General features: G+C 41.9%; 1 protein-coding gene across 2 annotated transcripts in view; it reads left to right on the plus strand.

Annotated features, from left to right (window-relative positions):
- Positions 1-20,327, plus strand: part of LRP8 (LDL receptor related protein 8) — a 152,811-nt gene that overhangs the window by 85,647 nt on the left and 46,837 nt on the right. For both annotated transcript variants that reach the window (XM_052665766.1, XM_052665768.1), the window contains exon 3: positions 2,889-3,011. In XM_052665766.1, the coding sequence (XP_052521726.1) occupies positions 2,889-3,011 (123 nt within the window). The remainder of the gene's footprint in view (positions 1-2,888; positions 3,012-20,327) is intronic.

A 20,327-nucleotide genomic window follows, 5' to 3' on the forward strand; every position in this document is an offset into this window, starting at 1 on the left:
AGAAAGGTGTATAACATGGGAGATTAATAGAAGAGGTTATTGGACTTGAAGAAGAAAAGGAGGAAAGTGACAGAGAGCTGATATATTAATTAACTTCTCCCTGCCTGTGCCGTGATTGCACAGACACAAGGATTGAGTGCCAGAAGGGGAATCTGGTTGAAAACAAAGCGATTCCAGTCTTGTGTTAGTGGTGAAATGGCAGGACTTCAGTATCCTTGCAGCTTGAATAATCCGGGCTGCTGTTTGCAACACAAAGCAGAGCATATTTTAATTAAGGCGTTCTGCAGAGCAATGACCCAATGTGTTGGATAATAAGAATAATAACGATACATTATTTAAAATATAAATAATAAGAAGCAGCAAAATAAGAAATGGTAGATGTAAATATAATAATCATAGAATGGTTTAAGGCTTCTGCCCCTTAGCCTGCTGCTTTAAGTGATCAGGCAGTTCAGATGCAAACAAAGGACCAAATGTGCTTTTATCTTGCTGATGTATCAGGCAGGGGATTGTGGGACCCTTGGGTGGGCGTGTGGGCAGGGTCCCCTTTCTCTGCTGCTGGGTGGTTGGGCACAGCTTTGCCTTGCAGAGAAGGGCTCTGCTCCTGGAGCACATGAACACCCTCAAAGGATGCCTGTGAATGTCAGCAATGCGTTTCTCTCCCTTTTGTGAATCCTGGCAATCTATTAATTGTGCTGCCCAAGAGCAGTGTCGGGGGAACAAAGCAATCAGTGCTACCATCTGCTGTGAGCAGGCTGGCCGTGCTGCAGGGTGGGAGGGCTGCCTGTTACCCTCCTGTCCGTTGCTGACCCCTCGCTTGTGTCTGCACGTCCTGGAAATAAGTGGTCGGAGTGTCAGACTGATGGAGAAAGAGTAGGTTGGGTGAAGGCGGAAAGGTAGCTGGGTCACAGTCTCTTGGGAATGAGCCAAGGACCAGAGATTTCTGATGGAAGCAAGACATGATGATTCTGAGAGAGCTTGTATTATACCAAACCAGTTTTAAAAATGAAACATCTCATATCTCCAGTGTTACACTTGTCACTGTTTCAGGAAAAATACACAGTTGCTTCATTTGGGGGTGCTGCAGTTTTCCTCTAACAGCAACTGCTGAGCTTCAGGTTGGCAGCAGGCAGGGAAATGCTGTGACTTTGCTTATGCACTCGTATCCCATCAGCATCTGGTATGAGCTTCTGACCATTACATGCAAGCTTAGTTTAGTTAATCTGATGTAATAAATACATCAGAAGTGACCCATGATAGCCAGCTGCACAAGTGTTGAGGAGCAGGTCTGTTCCCTCTGATAATGGATGTGCAATATCCTTGGAAGATCAGACTGGGTTCCTTTTGTCACTCGTCTCTTGTAAAGCAGTTGGCCTCTGTGGTTTTTCTTTATATTTGTTCATAATATTTGATTCTAAATGACCGAAGGGCAAATTGTCCATTTGATTCAGAACATGGCTCATTTAGCAGTGGAAAGGGGGGAATAAATGCATATTCTCTTTATGAAGTGCATCCTGAGAGGTTGTACAGCTGCTTACTGGTGCGTTGTGGTGTTTTCCTGCTCCATGCTTGTTCAGGGAAGCTGTGTGTCTCACGTTAGGACATGAATGCTTGGTTTCTGCCATGACAACCTCCCCAGTACCTCATGCAGCAATGACCCTCTTCCTGCATAGGTCATGGGCTTGTAAGCTTGTGCTTATGTGAGAAAAAATAAGAAAAAGTCAGATCAAGTTGTTTTTAATGCTTTGAAGATGTCTGCTGGAAGAAATGCTGATGAAGCCATAATGTGTACATATGACTTACATTGAGTAGTAGGTACGAAGTACAAGCCTTCCTGTGGAATCAGTTAAGCAGTGGAGCAGATTGCACGGGGAGGTCATGCTGTCTCCATCCTGAGATTGAGATGTTTAAAGCAGACTGAGTGAAGCCATGAGTCGCCTGGTCTGGCCTGGTCTTGAGGAGGAGGCTGGACATGGCATCCAGGTGTCCTTCAATGCCTGAATGTTCTTGTGATCCTATTAGATTGTGAGCAGCTTTGCAGAAGGGAAGAAACAAATCTCCTTGCCACCACCTCCTATATGAATTGGTTGGTCAGCTGATCTGCTCTTCAATTGGATTCCTTGTAGAAAAGCCACACCATTGGAAAAGGCAGTGACTTGTGATCACGTACACACTGATGCCAAGGACTGAACAGGCCAGATTGTAGGCTGCTTTCTTTCTGCTGCAGTGCAGTAATGCTGATGTATATTAAAGGCACTGAGCGTGCTGCACCACCAGCACAGTGGAATAAACCCGTTAATTGCTTGAGCCTCCTGCCTTGCATCTTTTTCAAGCCCTAGATTAATGCAAGCAAAGCAAAGAGTGTTGAGTGGTTGACATTTAATGAAATGATGTTTATTGTCTGGAGGAGTGCTTTATGATCATCTAATAGGGTGACAGATGTACTAAAAAAAGCCATGATAGACTGTGTGGATAAAAACATTGTTAGATCGTAGTACTCCAAAGGCAAGACTTGTCTTACCTGTCTGTAAATCATGCAGCACGCTTTCAGTTCCATGTAAGCAGCAGTGTTTTGTAGTAAACCCCAGATCCTTATTTTGATAAAGAGCATCCCTATTTTTACATATTGATTTATTTATTTTTTTTACTGTCTGAAATAAAATATACAAGAGTAGATCCATTTTGAATAATTGAGGAATAGAAGTTTTAGAGAAGAGGAACACCCGATAACTGAGTGTTTCTGTCATGGAGAAGCAATGCTGAATGTGAGATGAATTCTCTTGATGTGGGGAAATCAGTGTTGGCCTTCTTGGGATTGGATGCCATGAAGGTGATCTGTTGTGCTTATATTCACATCCAGTTCTGTTTGTTTTTTTCTTTTCCTGCAGCAAAGAAAACTTGTGCTGAGTCGGATTTTGCTTGTGACAACGGCCACTGCATCCCAGATAGGTGGAAGTGTGACGGTGAAGAAGAATGTTCTGATGGGTCGGATGAATCAGAAGCAGCATGCAGTGAGTAGCACAGACAAGTGGTGTTTCTCAGACATGTCGTCTTGTCAAAGCATGGAGTGCTAAGAAATGGAAGGTGTTATTCTTAACACTCACAGGATGATGTTTAAACTTCAGCTTTTGTTGTAACAGAAATTAAACACACAAAAGATTCAGGTCATTTGAATCAGATGGCGTCCAAATGTTCCCGTATACCAGTTTTCCAGACAATGATACAGATAGAACTATACAAGGTGTGTTTCTGTCTGGAACAGGAAACATTTCTAGCACTACTGCAGTTCGCATAGTTTCAGGGCTTGTGATCAGCAGTGGTGCATTAAGATTCCTGATCACTCTTCTCACAAAAGAGAAAGCTTTTAAGAAGCAGGAGTCCAAGGGGAATCAGAAGCTATTATTTAGCACTACACCCACAAGGTGTACTGTTGCTCCCCGGCTTCCTAGTGTGTGAGGCTGCACCAGCAATCATGTAAGGTCTGAATCAAGTACTATGAAATCTGTGTGCCTGGGGTCAGGCCTTTGCAAACTGCGATGTGCAGCATTTTGCATGGGGTAGCATCTTAGGATTCTTCACTGCAGACAGCACTTCTGTCACTACAGCTGAACTTTCCAATTCCTAGAGCACTGCTCAGTGTTATTATTTCTTATTTTAGTTTTTGCCTTGGAGAACAAGTGAAGAAAAACATAACAGACAAAAGATGAGCAGTGTAAAATAACTGAAGCTGAGAGTAAATGTAACAGTTGATCAGTACAGACAACACCTTTTAAAAATATATTGATAGAGTAAGTAAAAGGACATGCTTGATTTCCATAGTGCACGTGATGTTTTCGCTGTTTGAGGACCTCTGTCCATGTTCTGTTAGCACAGAACTGTGAAGGTCTGATGCTGAGTTGAAGGGAATCCCAAGAACACCGTAATGAAAACACTAGCTTGCTTACATCTGCAGATTTGTTCTTGGGCAGACCAAGAAACTTATACAAGCCATTCTATTGAATTTCCAGTCATGTACTTCACAAATATATTCCCATGAGTCAGAAACACTGCTGGAGGAAGTGTTTTATTGGCACATAGAGGGCTTCACAAATAACCATGCTTTTATTTTTAATCCTAGTACCTGTTCTACCTTCTCCCTCCCTAATTAAGAAAGATAAATAAGCTTATCTTTTGCATAAAACGAATGGAATATTTTTTGCAGCCATATACTGGCTTCAGAAAAACTTACTTCAGTGACTGCATTCGCATATTTATGTACTATAAGTGTTGGTCTTTCACCCTGCATCCGCCTTAGTCAAAAGCTATCTTATTAATGCTCCTTCTGCTACCTGATTGTGCGGAGGGGGGCTGCATAACTAAGCAGCTCCATTCCCTGGTGTTGCTGTCTGTAAATCTCTTGGCAGAGGGCATAGCATGGAGAGGGTACGGACCATGCAGCTCTTAGTTCCCTGGTGATTTTTCTTGATCATCTTCCGTTCCTCCCATTTTTCCCCACTTACATTATCTCTCTGGGGAAATCATCTTTAAAACTTAAGTATTGTAAAGGACGCTTGACCTGAGCCTTTGATTTGGTACAATATGGGGCTGCCGTCCTGAGAGGAAAGTCATTTGTTCAGTTTAGCGGGATTTTCTGCTTGAAACCTACTAAGAAACTGAAGTCTACGTTTCTGCAGTGGTTCTTCTCTTCAGGTAGTATCAGGGAAATAATGGCCCTTGAAATGTCTCCCTGCTGCTAATGGGAGTGGGACAGTGTCACCTTGACACAGGCAGAAATCTGTTCCAGTTCTGCAGTGTGCTGTGACAGGTCAATCAGGAATTCATTGTGGAAGTGACAGTGCCCGTGTGGACTAATTCTTGACTTGGCCTTTTTTTATTTTTAGTACAAGAGTTTTGAAAACAGGTCAGAGACTGTGGCATGTAATTATGGCCTATAACTGCAGCATTTCTATTCACAGAAGATAACATCCATATCTGTCAGTCAGGAAGGGTCTCTTGGCTTCCAGAGGCAATTTGCATGAGTGAGTGCTTTTCTCTGTTGAAACCAGAAACTTCTGATGCTCTAGCCCTCTCTGTTACGGGTAAAGTGTCCTCTTAGGACTTTGTTCTTGCGTATTTTTCACATCTGGATCAAGGTGGTCCTGAGCCACAATCCCAACAACAGAAAATAAAGGTGACTTTTCATAGCAGGGCTTCCAGCACACGTTGAACTGCTCTGATTCGTGCCTTCGTACCGTGTAGCTGGCTGCATTGTTGGAGTGCCTGGTTAAGGCTAGTTTTAATTTTAATTCCGTGCTTTCTAATGTGTAGCTGTCTCAGCACAATATGTTCAACTTTTGTTACAAGTTTATGTGGTAGATGCAAGATCTTCATGTCTCAAAGTTTATAGGATGCTCAATACAAGCTTATGCCTGACTTGCGGCTGGCTCTCTGGACAAGTTGATATTTCTTTCTATACCAGTTCAAAGCTTGCTTTCTAATCTTTAAAAAAAATCTGCAAGTAGAATTTTGCAACTTTACTTCTTTTATGAGATTATTCAGATTTGAGGTTCACACTTAATCAGATGAAGATCAAGTAGTTTTAATCCTATGGCTGTTGATTGCTATAGGCTTTAATTTGCATGGTAAGGCCATTCTTCCCAGATGTTTTGTATCCTTGTCAAACTATGTGTCCTCTCAGAGGCTGATCCGATCTGCTCTTAAGGAACCAGAATCAGCCCGATGATGCATAAGCACTGTCCTGGTTGTGGGATTAATTCACATATCTTTGCAGCTCTTCCTGTTGCCACTCTTCAAGGCAGCAGTGAACGATAAACCTGGCAGATTGTTAAACAAAAAACTGGAGCATGTTGCTTTATTTTTAGTGTATACCCCCAAAGTAAAAGCCCAAACTGTTTGTATGTGTAAATGCCATACCAGACAAGGAAAAAGCTGTAATTACAGACAGAAAATCTAGTGAGAGTCAGAGTGTATAGTGGGACGTTTTGTAAGACTTTTCCTAGAAGTTCTCTCCCAGCAGTCCTTGATGTTTTTTGAAATTTATTTATTTTTTCCTCCATCTGGTGAGAAGTAACTGCAGGCCACTGTGACTGTCTCACTTTCCTGTGTGGAAATGCAGCACAGCCTTTGGAGGAGAATGCACTATGGAGTCTCCCCAGGGAAGAGTTGGGATGGGAAATGGAGATTTCTCACCTCTGGCAAGATCAAACTACTTTATAAAATCAACTGCTTTCGGACAGGTCACATAATTACCAGCATCTCTGCCAGGTTCCAGAGCTTTTCCTCAATTAACGTAACGCTGGGGCATTGGCTATGGTCCATTTGAGATATGGAGGTTCAGAGCATTGATAATGCTGAATGTTGCACTTGAGGAGTATTTCCAGCTTGGAAAGAGATCCACAGCACCTAGCCATATGCTAAATGGCTTTCTATTTTCTGAATGCTTTTGTAGCTATTTTGTAAATACCTTGTGGGCTCTGTTAGGGATTCTACGTCCCTGTCTCTAATGCTGAGTTAAAGATAAAAGGTTGTTGTAAAGAAACAAAAAAATCCCTACTTAGTTTGCTGCTGCTTCCCAGATCCCTGAAGCTGCTCAGCTTTGTACCTGGAGATATCCTCTCTCAAGATGTTACCCTTCCACAGGTTTTCAGGACAGTGCGACCTGTTTTGTGTCCATAGATAAGATGGCATTACAGCTTGCCTGATTTTGGTCAACCTGTGGTGTCCAGGTTTTTTTCCTGCTATCCATGAAGTGCATTTTCTTCAAGCCACTGAATTTGGCAGGGAGCAGTGGCAGTAAGTGGCTGTGGAGTTCCCAACTGATGGAACCTGTAGGGCTTCTCACTATTCTATCTGGCATGAGCTGAATTTAGAGAAGATGGTTGTTCAGGCTTCTGGTTTGAAAATGAGTTATTATGAAGAAGAAGCTGCTTGTGCTTCTTCTTTTCTTTGAGCTAGATCCTTGATCTAAAGATGCTCTTACATCCACAGGTTTGTCCAAGAAAATTATTCATGTAGCAGGCAAATAGCACTGCTAAAGCTCAGCGTTCTGCCATCTGTCAGTTCTTTAGTGCTATTATTTGGCAGCTGAGTTTATTTGGTCTCATTTATTTTATATTAAAGTTTCCAAAATAAGCATATCCCTCTTCTGTAAGCAGATCTTTTCAGGCAGATATTGTGGGCTGGAGCTGTTCTCTCTGAAGTAATCATCCGAAATAATGATGGAGGAAGGGGATTGTTTTATTTTGGCTTAGTTTGTTTTTTGCATGGAAGTGGAATGAGCCCCTAAATCAGGGGAAGCAAAGCCACGCAAACTCAAAAATTAATGCTATCCACAGAGGGCAGGAAGGACAGAATGCACAATTTAAGAAGTTGGGTTGAATGAGGCTGGGGGAGGGAGGAGGAGGAGGAATGTAATGTTGAAGAGAAGAAAGTTATTTTGAGATACATACTTAATAAATGAGAAGAAATGGGATGGTGAGGTGGAACAAAGAAATGCTGTTCAGCTGTGCTGCATTGCAGTGCTGATGGAGAAGGGGAAGAGTTAATGCCACGGCATGTCACACTCCAGCCTCATCTTCCTTGACAAAGCCTTTTTAGGTTCAGGAGGTCTCTGTTCAGGAAAGGTTGGCTGCATGTATGTAAAGCAAATGAACCACTTAGGCCTTGCAGGATGCCTGCTGGGAGGGCAGCCAGGGGCGATGCAGGCTTATCCTCTGTCTGACATGAGCCAGTGCTGCTGCTCTCTGCCTATGGGTGAGGCAAAACCTGCAGTGGGTGCAAAACTGCCATCATTGGAAAATGTTCTGAAACAATAATGGGCTTCATCTCTGTTGTGCCAGCTTGTATGCAATGAGCTTCCCACTAATCATGAAAAAGGAGAACGGAATGTCGAGAAACAGCGGGATCAGAGTTAATACTTCTGTCAGCCGGACACCCCTGATTCCCATGTACTTCAGAATCAGTTCTGAGGTACAGAAAATGTTTTTGACCTCAGAGTGAGCTCGTTCATCTGAGGATCTTACAATTGTTTGCTACTAGGTTATATAGCAACATGCCTGTGCAGGATCTCTGGTAAGGCCCCACAAACCATCTTTTTCATTGTTCTCACTAAAAGCAGCTCACTGCTACTCTGTGCCCACCCTGCGGTGGTGGCATGTGCTACACAGGCTTTGCTTAAACATGAGAGATTCCTTGCTATGTCACCGTCCAGCTTCTGGAAGCTGAAGAAGGGGGAATGGTAGTTATTCTTCTTACTGAACTAGGAGACCTCTATCAAAATGGATGTTAGCCACCCAGTGCTGTTCCAACACAGGAACAGAATCATGTGGCTTTTTTACAGGAAAGAAATTTTAAATTTTTCTCTGAATTTGATTATTTAATGAAAAGTAAAAATCTCTGGAGAAAAATAAAAACAAATGCTAGCAAACAGTAGCAGCACTGATGGGAACATAAATTAAAGGGATAGAGCAAGTAAAGATCTGAGCTGGCAAACTCTTGCCTAAGGACATCGTATATGTAATGAGATCAAGGAATGCAGGCAGCAGAAACTCACCATTTCTTATTTCTTTATCAGATATGTGACATTCTCCTAGTTAAGAGCAGAAGTTATTATACGGAATGGTGCAGGAGGATGTTACGAGAGAGAAAAAGGGAGGTCTGAATTCATGTTGCATGTAATAAGGAATGGTTTAATAGGCAGGTTTAATAAGCAGCAGTCCTAGAAATTGATATATGTATTCTTAATGGAAGTGGAATATAAAATGAAATCCATGAATGTTGGTTTGAAATGCAGTATCAGTTCATGCAGTCCTTCTTATTTTGAAGTGCATGTCGATCAGGGAGATGTATCCACACTTGACAGTTATATTTTTAATGGGCATTTTCCACGATCCTGGGCACTTTATGTGCTGCTGCTATGTATGCTGATCTGTAATACTGGTCAGCATGTAATGGTCCTCGTTTGCTATTAAGTTGCACAAAAGCATAATTCTGCAGTTGTTGGTATTGCTGACAGTATTGCTCACCCCCAAATGCACAACCCTCTCCTAGCTTCCCATTCACCCCAAAGGAAATTATTTCCACATTATTCGTCTTTGATCTATGTCTCGTGCATGTCTGACTGAGTTTGGTTACATTACTGTGCTTTTCTGGAAAGCGACTTAATAGACTGTTCCTGCCCTTGGAGAATTCATTTATCTTGAAGAAGAGTGGACTGTCTCACTCAGGCTATCATGTACCCTGGGCCACTGAACTTCAAATGGGGGGAGGGGGGAAAGAAAACGAAAAAAGCCACCACAAACAAACTAGGTCAAATCATCCAGGCACAGCCAGATACCATGTTTTAGAACCTGGGGCAGAAACAGAAAGGATTCCCTCCCCCTCCCCCCCAACATCAAGAGCATATCTTCTTGTTTATATTGTGCTATGATGGTGGGGAATTGTATGTGCAATAGAATAAATAAAGACTATTCTGTTGGAGGAATTTGTTACAGGCTCAATCAAGGCATTGAGTGAGATAAGGTTAGTGTCAGATGTACAAGTGTTCATTTCTACAGCACTCCCGTTGCACTAACTGGCTATTGCCAGCCAAAATCCAGCTTCCATGCTCTGGTTACTGGGCCCCCACAAGTGTGGAGGGCCCTTGGGAGCATTACAGCAGCTGAGGTTTCCACGCATCTGTAAACAAATATAGCATAAGGTGCAGAAGGTGGGAATGCTTCTGGAGCTACAGGACCCTCCTGGTGGCAGGACATAGAAAAGACAGTCTGGTTTTCCAGAGGCTCAGACTGAGTTTGTGGAACTAATGGCAAAAACTTTGATTTGTCAAAGTGAAGAAATCAATGGGGACAGAATAAAATAAAATCGCCCCATATCATCTTTCCATGAAGTCACAGGATAATTTAAGACAGAAGGGATCTCTGGGGCTCATCTAGTCCAGGCCCCTGCTGCAGACAGGTCACTGTTCTTGCATTTGGCCACCTATGTTAATGAAAAAAATCCTTGGATGTCACCTGCATTTTCTCTGTTGCAGCATACATCACCATGCACATCTGAGAAAAATCTGTCTTTGTTTCTGTAGTCCCTTCCTATTTCAGCATTGAAGGCAGCAATAAAATCTTCCTTTCGCCTCCTCTTCTGATGGCTGAACAGAGTTCTCTCAGCCTCTTCTTGTGTGCAGTCTATTGTTGTTTTGCCAGGAAATTGGAAATAGCACAATTCTGTAAATGGAATCAATTTTTTTCATCATTCACTAACCTCTGTCAAAGCCTCATCACATCCAAAATGTAATATAAAAAGTATCTTACGTCTTTTGTATGCTGGTTACCTTCCAGGTCTACTTATGAAGGGTTTCAGACTCTTCATTCTGTTCAATGAATATATTAGCAATACTCTGGAGATGGATGAGACTTGTCAAGGCCGGTTAGAAGACCAGTAGTTCCCTACAGATTGTATCTTCTGGTATAGTAAAGATTTTTAGAAGTCTTTTTTTATCCTAAGTATGTGTAACTCTTCAAATGCTCATAAACAATTTCTACTTCACTCATCTTATCTCAGCCAATGTATACTTTCTTCACGAGTGTCCCTGGTTCCTTTATCACTGTAGCTCATCTGAATGAGTTCAAGTGGGTTCTTGTTGAGCAACTCCAAACTGACCTCAATATCCCAAAGGACACAAAATGGTAGGTACTAACACAAGAAATCTTCGACAAGATGAGAAACCTAATCTAGCTTTTCTTGCATCCTGTCCCTTTTATTGAAGCATGAAATTATCCTTTTACATCAAAGCAAATTCAGCAAACTTAAAGCCTAGCTGTTTATCCTTAGCAGCAGGAAAACTTTATCTGTGGCTGTTGGGCAGTGAATTACATCTCCTTTTTGATGATTTCCATGGCTTTGGTGATCTCAGCTTTTTACGTACCTAGAGATGTAAATTAATTTAGTGTATGCAGTGATTGTACTTCAATTCTACCAGTGCTAAGAACTTTGAAGTAATACCCTTTAAAGAAAACCTATTTTTCTTTCAATGGAAGGTAGTTAGAGCTTGAGTTTCAAAAGTGACCTTTTCAGAGGTTCTAGGCCAGTAGGAAAACCAATAGAAGTTATCTGTTGGATCTTTTCAGATGTTTTTGCTGCTCTTTTATTAAGCAGTGTAATCTTGCAAGAAAGTCACTTTGCAGGATTTGGCATTTGCAGTGTTCATATGCCTCAGGTCATAGAATCATAGTTGGAAGGGGTTGGCTTGGGTTGGAAGGGACCCCAAGGATCATCAAGCTCCAATCCCCCTGCCACGTGCAGGGTGACCAACCTCCATATCTAGTACTAGACCAGGCTGCCCAGGACCCCATCCAACCTGTCCTTGAACACCTGCAGGAATGCTCCAGGTCAGCTCTGAATTTTCATTAGTTGACTGTTGCAAATATTTAAATGTTGGCATTTAAATATTTTTCCTATTGGTCTAATGTGTTCACGCAGTTTGTAAACAGGAACAGTCATAAAAGGGCTTGCTGCTGCCTTTTATGGCTGCTATTAATCTTGCAGTTACTTCAGTGAGAGAGAAGCAGCAGGAAAGCGAAGGTTGAGCATATGAAGGCCTTGTGTGTAGTTATTTGGAAGCCCATCAATACTGAACTAGTAAAAACTGAAGAGGCTTTCAAAAATACTCAAGCAGCTTCTCGCAGCCTAATGATTTTCTTTTTTTCCATTCTCTTCCTGGTTGTGTTCTGAAATTCAGATTAGAACCACAATTACTGTGGCTGATGTGAAAAGAAAATAATTTCTGGGAATCAAAAGCAAGTCATAATTTGAAAACTGAAATATGTTGCCAACTAAATGAGGCAGCATTGCACTGTGTCTGTGCAGAAAGCAAATCTCTTGCCCTTTCTTGAATGGATGAATTACGGTGTGAGGAAAATATTTTAAGAAGTGAAAATGAAATGGCACTGTTCAACATTTTCCACATTTAAATATTTTGTGTTTTAATGGGTTTCTCGTAGGTTGAAGCCGTGATTCCTAATTGCACCTTTTACTTAATAGATCCTTTTCCCGTGTTTGTCCCCTTGCACAGTTGTGGGATCATGTTTCCATTCAGGACAAGCTCCCACTGAACTCGTTTGCAGTTTTAACGAGGGTCTCGTGATACTCGGTCCTGCTTCCTTGAGGATTAGGATCATGATTAAGACTGGTTTAATATGCAACCTCTGCATGCTTTGGTAGATAATTTATGTCACTTAAACCTTGCCCTGGAGATTTTCAGTCCTCTGAAATGCTTTCAGTCGTGCTGTGCCCAGAGCGAGGCGCCTCGCTGGCAGCACTGTCTGCACTGTGAGGCTCACGTACATCTTCGCCCTGCACATCTGTGGGGTGCAGCAGGCCTCCACCGCTGCCATGGGCCTCAGCCAGCTCTTTGCTTTAGTAATAGCTTCTGGCCTCTAGTAAGCTAGGGCCTCTAGTGAGGACACTGTGCAGTAGCTGGATTCTGAGTGACATTTCAACTCACCCCATCTTGTATTTTAACATAGTAAGCCATGTTAAGAACCTTTTGTGTTAGAATACAAGAGGCCTTAGCTCAGTAGTTTTGTTAGGCCGCACATGTGTATGCGTTCCTATGTGAGTGCACTAATGCCAGTTAATGAACCCTATTTCCAGCTTATACTGCCAGACTAAGCATCTTACTGTGTCACTGGAGTTCTCTAAGTGTACTATGCTATAGGACTTGAGTTACTGTGTGAAGGCTGTGAATTGTTTTGTGACAGAGGTAGTAAATAGTCATTTTTGACGTGAACGTAATCATGCTTCTCCTTGTGAGGCAAGAAGCATGTCTGCATGTTGGTCAGCCAGCGTTCTTTCCTAGTTGTACTAAAATCAAGTGAAATTATACGTATCTGTAGGAGTGCACATACACAAAATGATGATATGTAATTCGAGCATTTCAGCAGGTGAACAAGAAATAGCAATTATCATACTAAATTCTGCTAGAATTGATGTTTTTGTTTCAATTCTTGCCTCTAGGCATGTTGTCAGAGTCAGACTTGGAGCTGAGCTGTGTGAACTAGCAGGGCTATGTGTAATGAAGGGAAGGTACGGATGGCAGGGGAGCACCTTTTGTTCTCAGCCACAGGTCTACACACCACTGTTTTTGTGCAACAGTCGGAGCAAATTCAATTGAAATACCATCTAAGCTGTCTGTTCTGTCGTCTGAAAAGGGAAACAGGTGAGGGTTTCTTTGTATGTGTATAAAAGATGAAATGTTCCTTTCTGAGAGATACGATTTTAATAGCAGCAGAGCCTTTTCAGAATTGCTTTTTATGTGCGCATGTAAATGTATTTTAGAAGATATCTTAAAAATGGTTAAGTATATGGTTGTCTGCTGAATGCTTTTTTTACTCTGAGTTCTTCATGCTTTTTTGGCCCCTTTGAGCAGGAATTCATGTGTTGATACCTTCACCAGCTCAGAGGAGTTTTCACCTTGATATGGGAAAGCAGCATCTTCCAAGCACAAGCTTGGATCCCAGTCTTGGTGAAGGAGCTGCCTCTTTGTGGCAGTGCAGATGTTAGCATAGTGCTGCAGGATGGCTTCCTTTCAGCTACTGTACATGCTGAAGATAGCATAACATGGAGTGTGACGTAAGATGCCTTCAGAGTGTGAATTTTTACAAATTCCTGGATGATATTTTTATACTCTGTGCTCTAACAGAACAGAAAGGCCATGTAATAACAGTGGACACAAGGTGCAATGTCAACGTTGCAGCATACCTGGGGAAGCTTTTCATTTGGAAGTAGATAAGGTGCAGATTTTCTGGTAGCAGGAAAAAAATGTTTTGCAATGGATTCTTGCAGTTTGCTGGAGACTTGTGCAATTTTTCTTTCTGTAATTTTTATCACTCATCTTGGCAGGTTTCATTATGTTTGCTCATCTGGGGACCTTTTGTGGCTGTAGGTTCCCTATTGATAAGAAGCACTTTTGCAGCCATAATCTCTTTTACGATGGATGTGGTCTCAGTGCTGCTTGGCTCCTTTATCCTTCGTATAATTTAGTCCCCCTAGTGTTCTGTGGGGCTTTTCCCTCCCTGTTTTGATTAGAATTGGAGTAATCTCTGTCAACCAGAGAAAGAAAATGAGCCTGGGCAGAGGCATAATGAAAGAGCAGCTGCTGATGCAGAGGCTCAGGGAGCCCTGCGGGTTTATGCTGGACTCTCAGCCACAGTTGAGAGACTTCTGAAGAGCCTGTGTTTTCCTCACCATTTGTAACCAGCGGCTCTCGATGGAGCTCAGCATGCAGTCTGAGAGCATTCCTTCCTCCTCACACTCCAGGTACAAAATTATTTCAGGATTAGCCTGAGATAGAAAGGGAAGCACCCAGTGTGCCCACGTGCACTTTGCACATAAGTTCTCCTGTCTCATGAGTACTCTGGAGTGTCTGGAGAAGGACTGCTGCCTCCTCTGCACCACAGCCTCTGCAGTACTGGTTCAAACATGGCCAACCTAGGCTGGCATCAACTGCAGAGCACCTACACTGCTGAGAAAGTGAAGATTTGAGGAAGGAGTGGTGGCTGTTCAGTAGCCTGAAGCGTGAGATAACTCCAGCTGGGGCTTCCTCCTGATGTCTCTGACTTCTTTTACCCTGTGTTTAATGATGCTTCAGCTTTTCAGAGCAGGAACTGAAAAGAAGCTCTGTCAGATACCTTTGAGTGCTACTAATGATGTTTCACTTTTACGAGTATTTGATCACTGGCTTTTCTGGAAACTGCATACTAATCAGACAAGTTGCTTCAGCTGGAGATGATTAGTAGGAAATCAAGATTAAATACTCTAGGTAACATTTTCTAATCTTCTAGATTTATCAGCGTACACCAAGATTTCATACAGGTTATGTAAAAATACTGACCTCATAATAATAGATTTAATTAAATTAATTTGTGAGGAAAGATTAAAGTGAGCCTTGGGAGAAGCAATTCAAATCTTTCAGCCAACCAGATGGAGCATTTTCTTTTCTCACAAAGGAGAACCACGTCCAAGTTTCTAGTAGGGCTTTTGATTGTTTTAATCAATGATTTCTTCCCAGAGAACACAGTGTGGTCGTTGGTTGAGATTTTTGGTGTGCTGTGTTGGTTGGTTTTTCTTTTTTTGCATAATTAAAGTTTCATTTTGTTTCTGTAATTACCTACCTGCTTATCTGATGGGAAACTCACCGAAACAATTCCTGATCTATTATTTGCAACCTAGACAGCCAACTAAAATGCCTTGAAGGGATTAAAGAAATATTGTCAGCTTTAAAGTCACATTTTAAATTCTTTGAGCCCCTTCTGAATTGGAATTCTGTCTGATACCACCCAAACACTTTGCAAATAGTGCTTATTTCAGCACCAAGATGTGTGTGAGATACTTTAGAAAGCAAATTAAACATAGGTCCATTAACAGCGCTCAGCATTTCCCTTGTAATTAAGTAATTGCATTTGCAGCTGAGTTACTGAAGCCAGTGGGGCTCTGCCTAGACCCCCACAGCTGCTTTCTAGCAGAGCTTACACTGTGCTGCAGTTACGTGTGTGTTTTAGAATGAATTTATATTAGAGAAGAAACAAGCGAGAGGGTTAACAAAACTCAGAGCAGAAGGAGTAGAACATTGATGACAGACTGCATTCTATACTGAAAGGGTCTTCATCTGAGGCCAGGAATAGCTTGATTGTTACACTTATAAATACACATAGATTAATGATTCTGTTACCAAGATTATTATAGAATTGGCAAAAGAAGCCTTTGAGAAGATGCTTAATCAAGAGATAGAAGAGGACACCAGTGCAGAGAGCAGAACAAGCAGCAGCAGAGGTAGAGGGGTTGTGGGAGAAATGTGAGTGTGTGCTGGTGGCAGAGCACAGCTGTTCAAAGCTGCTCATGTTGGTGCCACTGCATCTTTCAAGGTGGTTGCATTAAGTCCGTTGGTTATATTGTTCTTTGATAGACACCAATTAATAGCAGGGCTATGAATTGTGGTTGAATTTTACCAGGGGATTAAAATCTCTTAACTTTGATATTCTTCTTGGTGTAATTTCTTGGCAGGCTTTTTATTAACTCAGCAAGATTTGACAACATGGAAACACTTAAAATTTAACATTGTTCTTTCACAGTCCCTTACTTAGATTTTCTTCATATCTCTTTAGTGAGGTGTCTTGTTAATTTATCTCTTTCTAAGAAGTGAGGGTAAGGAGTGAAGTCCAGACTTTTGGAAGAGCCTGAGCCAATACTTTTGGAAAGGATAACCACCTTTTAAATCTACCTTTTCCAGATGCTAAGCAGTTTCTTCTAAAGTGACCATCCTAAATTATTGGTTTCTGGGAAGCAATTTCTTTTGCAGACTTTATTTCTGTAGTGCTGGTGGGAAGGGTGGCATCTGGCCATGGCCATGCTTTAATATTGCATGCACATGCAGCAGTATTTTAGTGAGGGCAGTGAGGTGCGCAGCCTCTGCCAAGGGTTGAGCTCAAGCAACTTCTTCAAACCCATCAGTGTGAGAGAAGGAAAGAAAAAAAATGTTTGGAATCTATGCAGCCTTCAGTCACAGCTGATCCTTTCCATATGTGCTCTCAGATTTTGCATCTAATCCGTGTTGTTGATGGACTTTGTTGTCCTGAAATGTAAAGGTCACCACTGCTACTTCCAGTTGCTGTTGGTCTGAGAGTGGGTGTTTGGGCTGTCTGCATGTTGTGGTCCCAGTCCTGGTTGCAGTCCTTTGGCCAGCGCCTGTCAAACTGTTCCTTGTTAATTTTCCTGAGCTGGTAATCTTGTTTGTGGCATTTTCAAGAGAAATGTTTGGGCAATATTATGTCAGCATTGTAAGCAAAATTTTGATTGTTCTTTTTGCTTCCTTTCGTTATGCTGATGTAAACAATAAACCTTTTGAAATGCATAATTATCCCTACAAAGGATACTTGCAATGATAAGTGGAATAAATAGCAGATCTAGACTGTTCTGCTGGTCTCAGTACTGGCAGTCTGAGGTCTGTACTTGGATCTGAGTCCTGATGTGCAGGATTTCATTTAATCTAATAGTGACCACTCTGTTCTGTTATTGCATACCAACCTGTTACACACATGCCTGAGTTCTGCATGACCATTTTCTTCCACTGGCTAGTGAGCAAGGAGGTTCCAAGTATGAGACTTTCTTTTCTTTGCAAGATGGGAGCCTGTTACATTCTCATTACGTGGTGTAATTGTCTTTGTTTTTAAAGTCTGGCTTCAGGAGACAGCACTCAGACAGCCTTTAGTAACGTAAATCAAAGAATTTTTCTCTTTACAAATATTATAAGAAGTGATGAGCTGTTGTTTGTGGTGATTTCTAAATACCAGGGAGATGACTACTATGAAAATGTTTCAAAGGGAAATAGCTTGGAGATATAGGTTATGTTTAGAAAAGGCCAATTTAAAGTAAATAATCTTTAAAAAAAAATCCTGGTTATACATAATGAATGGAGTAGAGATCTCTAAAATTGTGTGCAATAATTGAAATTTTAGAAAACTGAATTAACATGCCTGTGAATTTCAGATTTGTGAGATAAGTTCTTTCTTCTTCGTAGCCTAGGAACAATTCTGCATGTTCTTCCCCTTCGCTTGGATGTTTCATTTCTCTCCCATGTTCCTGGCTTGGAAGAAGTGTTTTCTTCCAAAAAGTGTAAAACAGCTTCCAGCAGAAGCTGTTGTGTAACATATGTCCCAGAAGGAGTGAATACATCCCTGCCTGCTCATCAAATATTTTGAGAAGTAGGGCTGATGTTTCAGGCTTTCAAGACACATTTTCTCTCCTGCTGAGCCATAGAAAAGAATTTGATAGCTCAACCCCGCACATTTGCAGGCTTTCTCCTTACTGTACTTATTTATCCACTTTCCCACAGATCCTTACGTGTCAAAATAGACTCGATGGAGACACTGGAGAGGTCTGAGAGAGGGAGAAAAAGGGAGAAGGGGAGCATGCAGCTCTCGTGTAGCCATGTGATGTATGCTTTATGGTTACCATGGATGACATGTGCCAACACACACAAAGAAAAGATCCACAAATCTGTCTCTTGAAAATCTGGAGCTCCTGCATGGGGCATCGTTTTTATGTGCCATTGGATAAAACCATTATGACCCGGACAGTAATGGTGAGGTTGGGCAAAGCAAGTCGGGTTGTTTTGTTGATTTAATGTCACCAAGAGTGCATTATATCTACATCTTGAATATTCTCACAAAATTTACTTGCAATATTTCTGTATATTTTGGTTCATCAAGTATAGATAGTGTTTCAAAATAGTGCTGAATCTGGATGCTGGGGTGATGCATAGGCTCTTCTTTTGTGTGCTCTCCCAGTGTTACCTTCATTGACGTAACTGATGCCAGGAGGCTGAAGTAATCCAGCAGTGTGTTGGAACATTGGTAGGAGCACACTTCTGTAGGGTTGTTGGTGTTATTTCGAGCAGTAACAAATAGGTGTTTCATTCTGCTGCTCACGTGGCTGCTTTTGGAGTGTTCTTTTTCCCCAGCAGAATGAAGAATTCTGCCCATTCTCAGACATTTCCAACAATTCCAGTTGCATTTTGGGGTGCGTGTAAGGAATTGTTTCCTGTACATTTTGAAGGATGTACTGATTCAGCTCAGCCTGGGATCATCAGAAGAGCGTGTTGCTGCAGGCTTAGGCTGTAATTGTGATACAGATGAGAATATCTGCCAGGCTGTCCCTTTCCTCTTGTAAAAGCTGATTAGCAGACTGGCATCTGTTTTCTTTGGGGATGTGGCACAGATGCCCATACTGTGAAGGAGCTGACTCACTGCGGTGCAGCTGACCTTTCTTCAAGGCATAGGATGATTAATGGCAACTGCTTGCCAGTCATCCCATGCCCCTGGTGGTACCAGGCAGGGGTGATAGCTTCTTGTTTCTCTGGTTGTTAGTGTGATGCCGAGCAGGTGCTTCGGGTCTTCCAGCAGAACTCTTGGACTGTTAAATTCTCTCCCCTTGAGATCCATTTGTCTTCTTTCCTGCAGGTGGAAAAACCTCCATAAAGACAACTGTGTCTTGTTGTTAGAGCAGGTTTTGGAAAGGTTAGGAATGGCGAGTGCAGCAAGCTGTTTAAAGTTCTGACATCAGGCTGCCTCAAGTCGTAGGTGACTGGAAAGGAAATTATACCTGACCTGCATAGGAAATGAGGTGTACTGTCAACTTAAAAGTCATAAAAATTGCTTGGTTTAGACCAAATGCAACCTGCATACAGATGACAGAGCCTTGTCACAGAGATCCATTCTATCACTTTCAAATACTACAAGTTAGAAAGAGAGTCTTCCTGCTAAGACCCAGCGTGTTATACTGCATTTCTATGAACTTCTGCCCCTTTGCTAGGTGGGTCAGGTTCTTGCAAATAAAGATAATTCAGTCTCACTGGGTTAGCAAATAGCTCAGGCATGATAACACGTGTTAAACTGAACTTTAATACTTGTTAAATTAAACTCTGGTGACTCAGGTGACTGAGAGCTGGTAAAAGACAAAGGCAGCTGCTGTAAAGCAGAATGGCTATTGAACATTAGGGACGTGAGCAATCCTACAAGGGTCACATAATTGCAGAGTTGGAAAATGTCTTATTAGGGGGTATCTGATTATTTTGAAGAGAGAGTTGAGAGATGTCTTTATTGATACACACCTATCTGCTTGAAGGAGAGGTTTCATCACACAGTTGTTTCCTTAGGCTATCAAGAAACAGCATAGTTTGATCCTGTGAACAAAAGCTGAAACTAGGTAAAGATAAGGGCTAGAACAAGAGATAAGATACCGCTCTTAACAACAGCAATAAATAAACCAGTGCACTCACTTGTCCAGAAATCTTTAGCAATTGAAGTCTGTAAATCAGAATTATACCTGTCTTTAAGAAATGCTGTACCTGAAATGGGGTGTTTGTGTAGAAATGCTGTGCTTTTGCTGTGCCAGCATTTGGCTGATTTTAATGGTCTGAGCTTCCAGATGTGGGAATTTGTCTCAGCTGGTGCAGAATTCGGTGAAGCTGCATGGCTTTACATGAAAACGTTTGGCCCAAATGCTGCAGGCTGAGCTCTGCCACCAGCAGTCAGTCCATCTGGGAATTACTCATGCAATCCAGATCACTGCAAAGGAATTTTCAGGGCAAAAATAGCCTTGTTAATTTAAGTGAAAACAGTTCATGGGTGAGGGAGAGCTGCTCTCCTTTTTTTTTTTTTTCCCCAATCTCACCATTCATTGATCTGCAGAGGCAGTCAAAAAGTGCTGTGACAGGACCTGCAGACAGCCAGAGCTCATATAGGATGCTGCTTTGATACTGTTTCCTTGTAGCTAGCATC

The sequence above is a fragment of the Tympanuchus pallidicinctus genome, unplaced genomic scaffold (genome assembly GCF_026119805.1).
Source record: "Tympanuchus pallidicinctus isolate F22 unplaced genomic scaffold, pur_lepc_1.0 scaffold7, whole genome shotgun sequence".
NCBI lineage: Eukaryota > Metazoa > Chordata > Aves > Galliformes > Phasianidae > Tympanuchus > Tympanuchus pallidicinctus.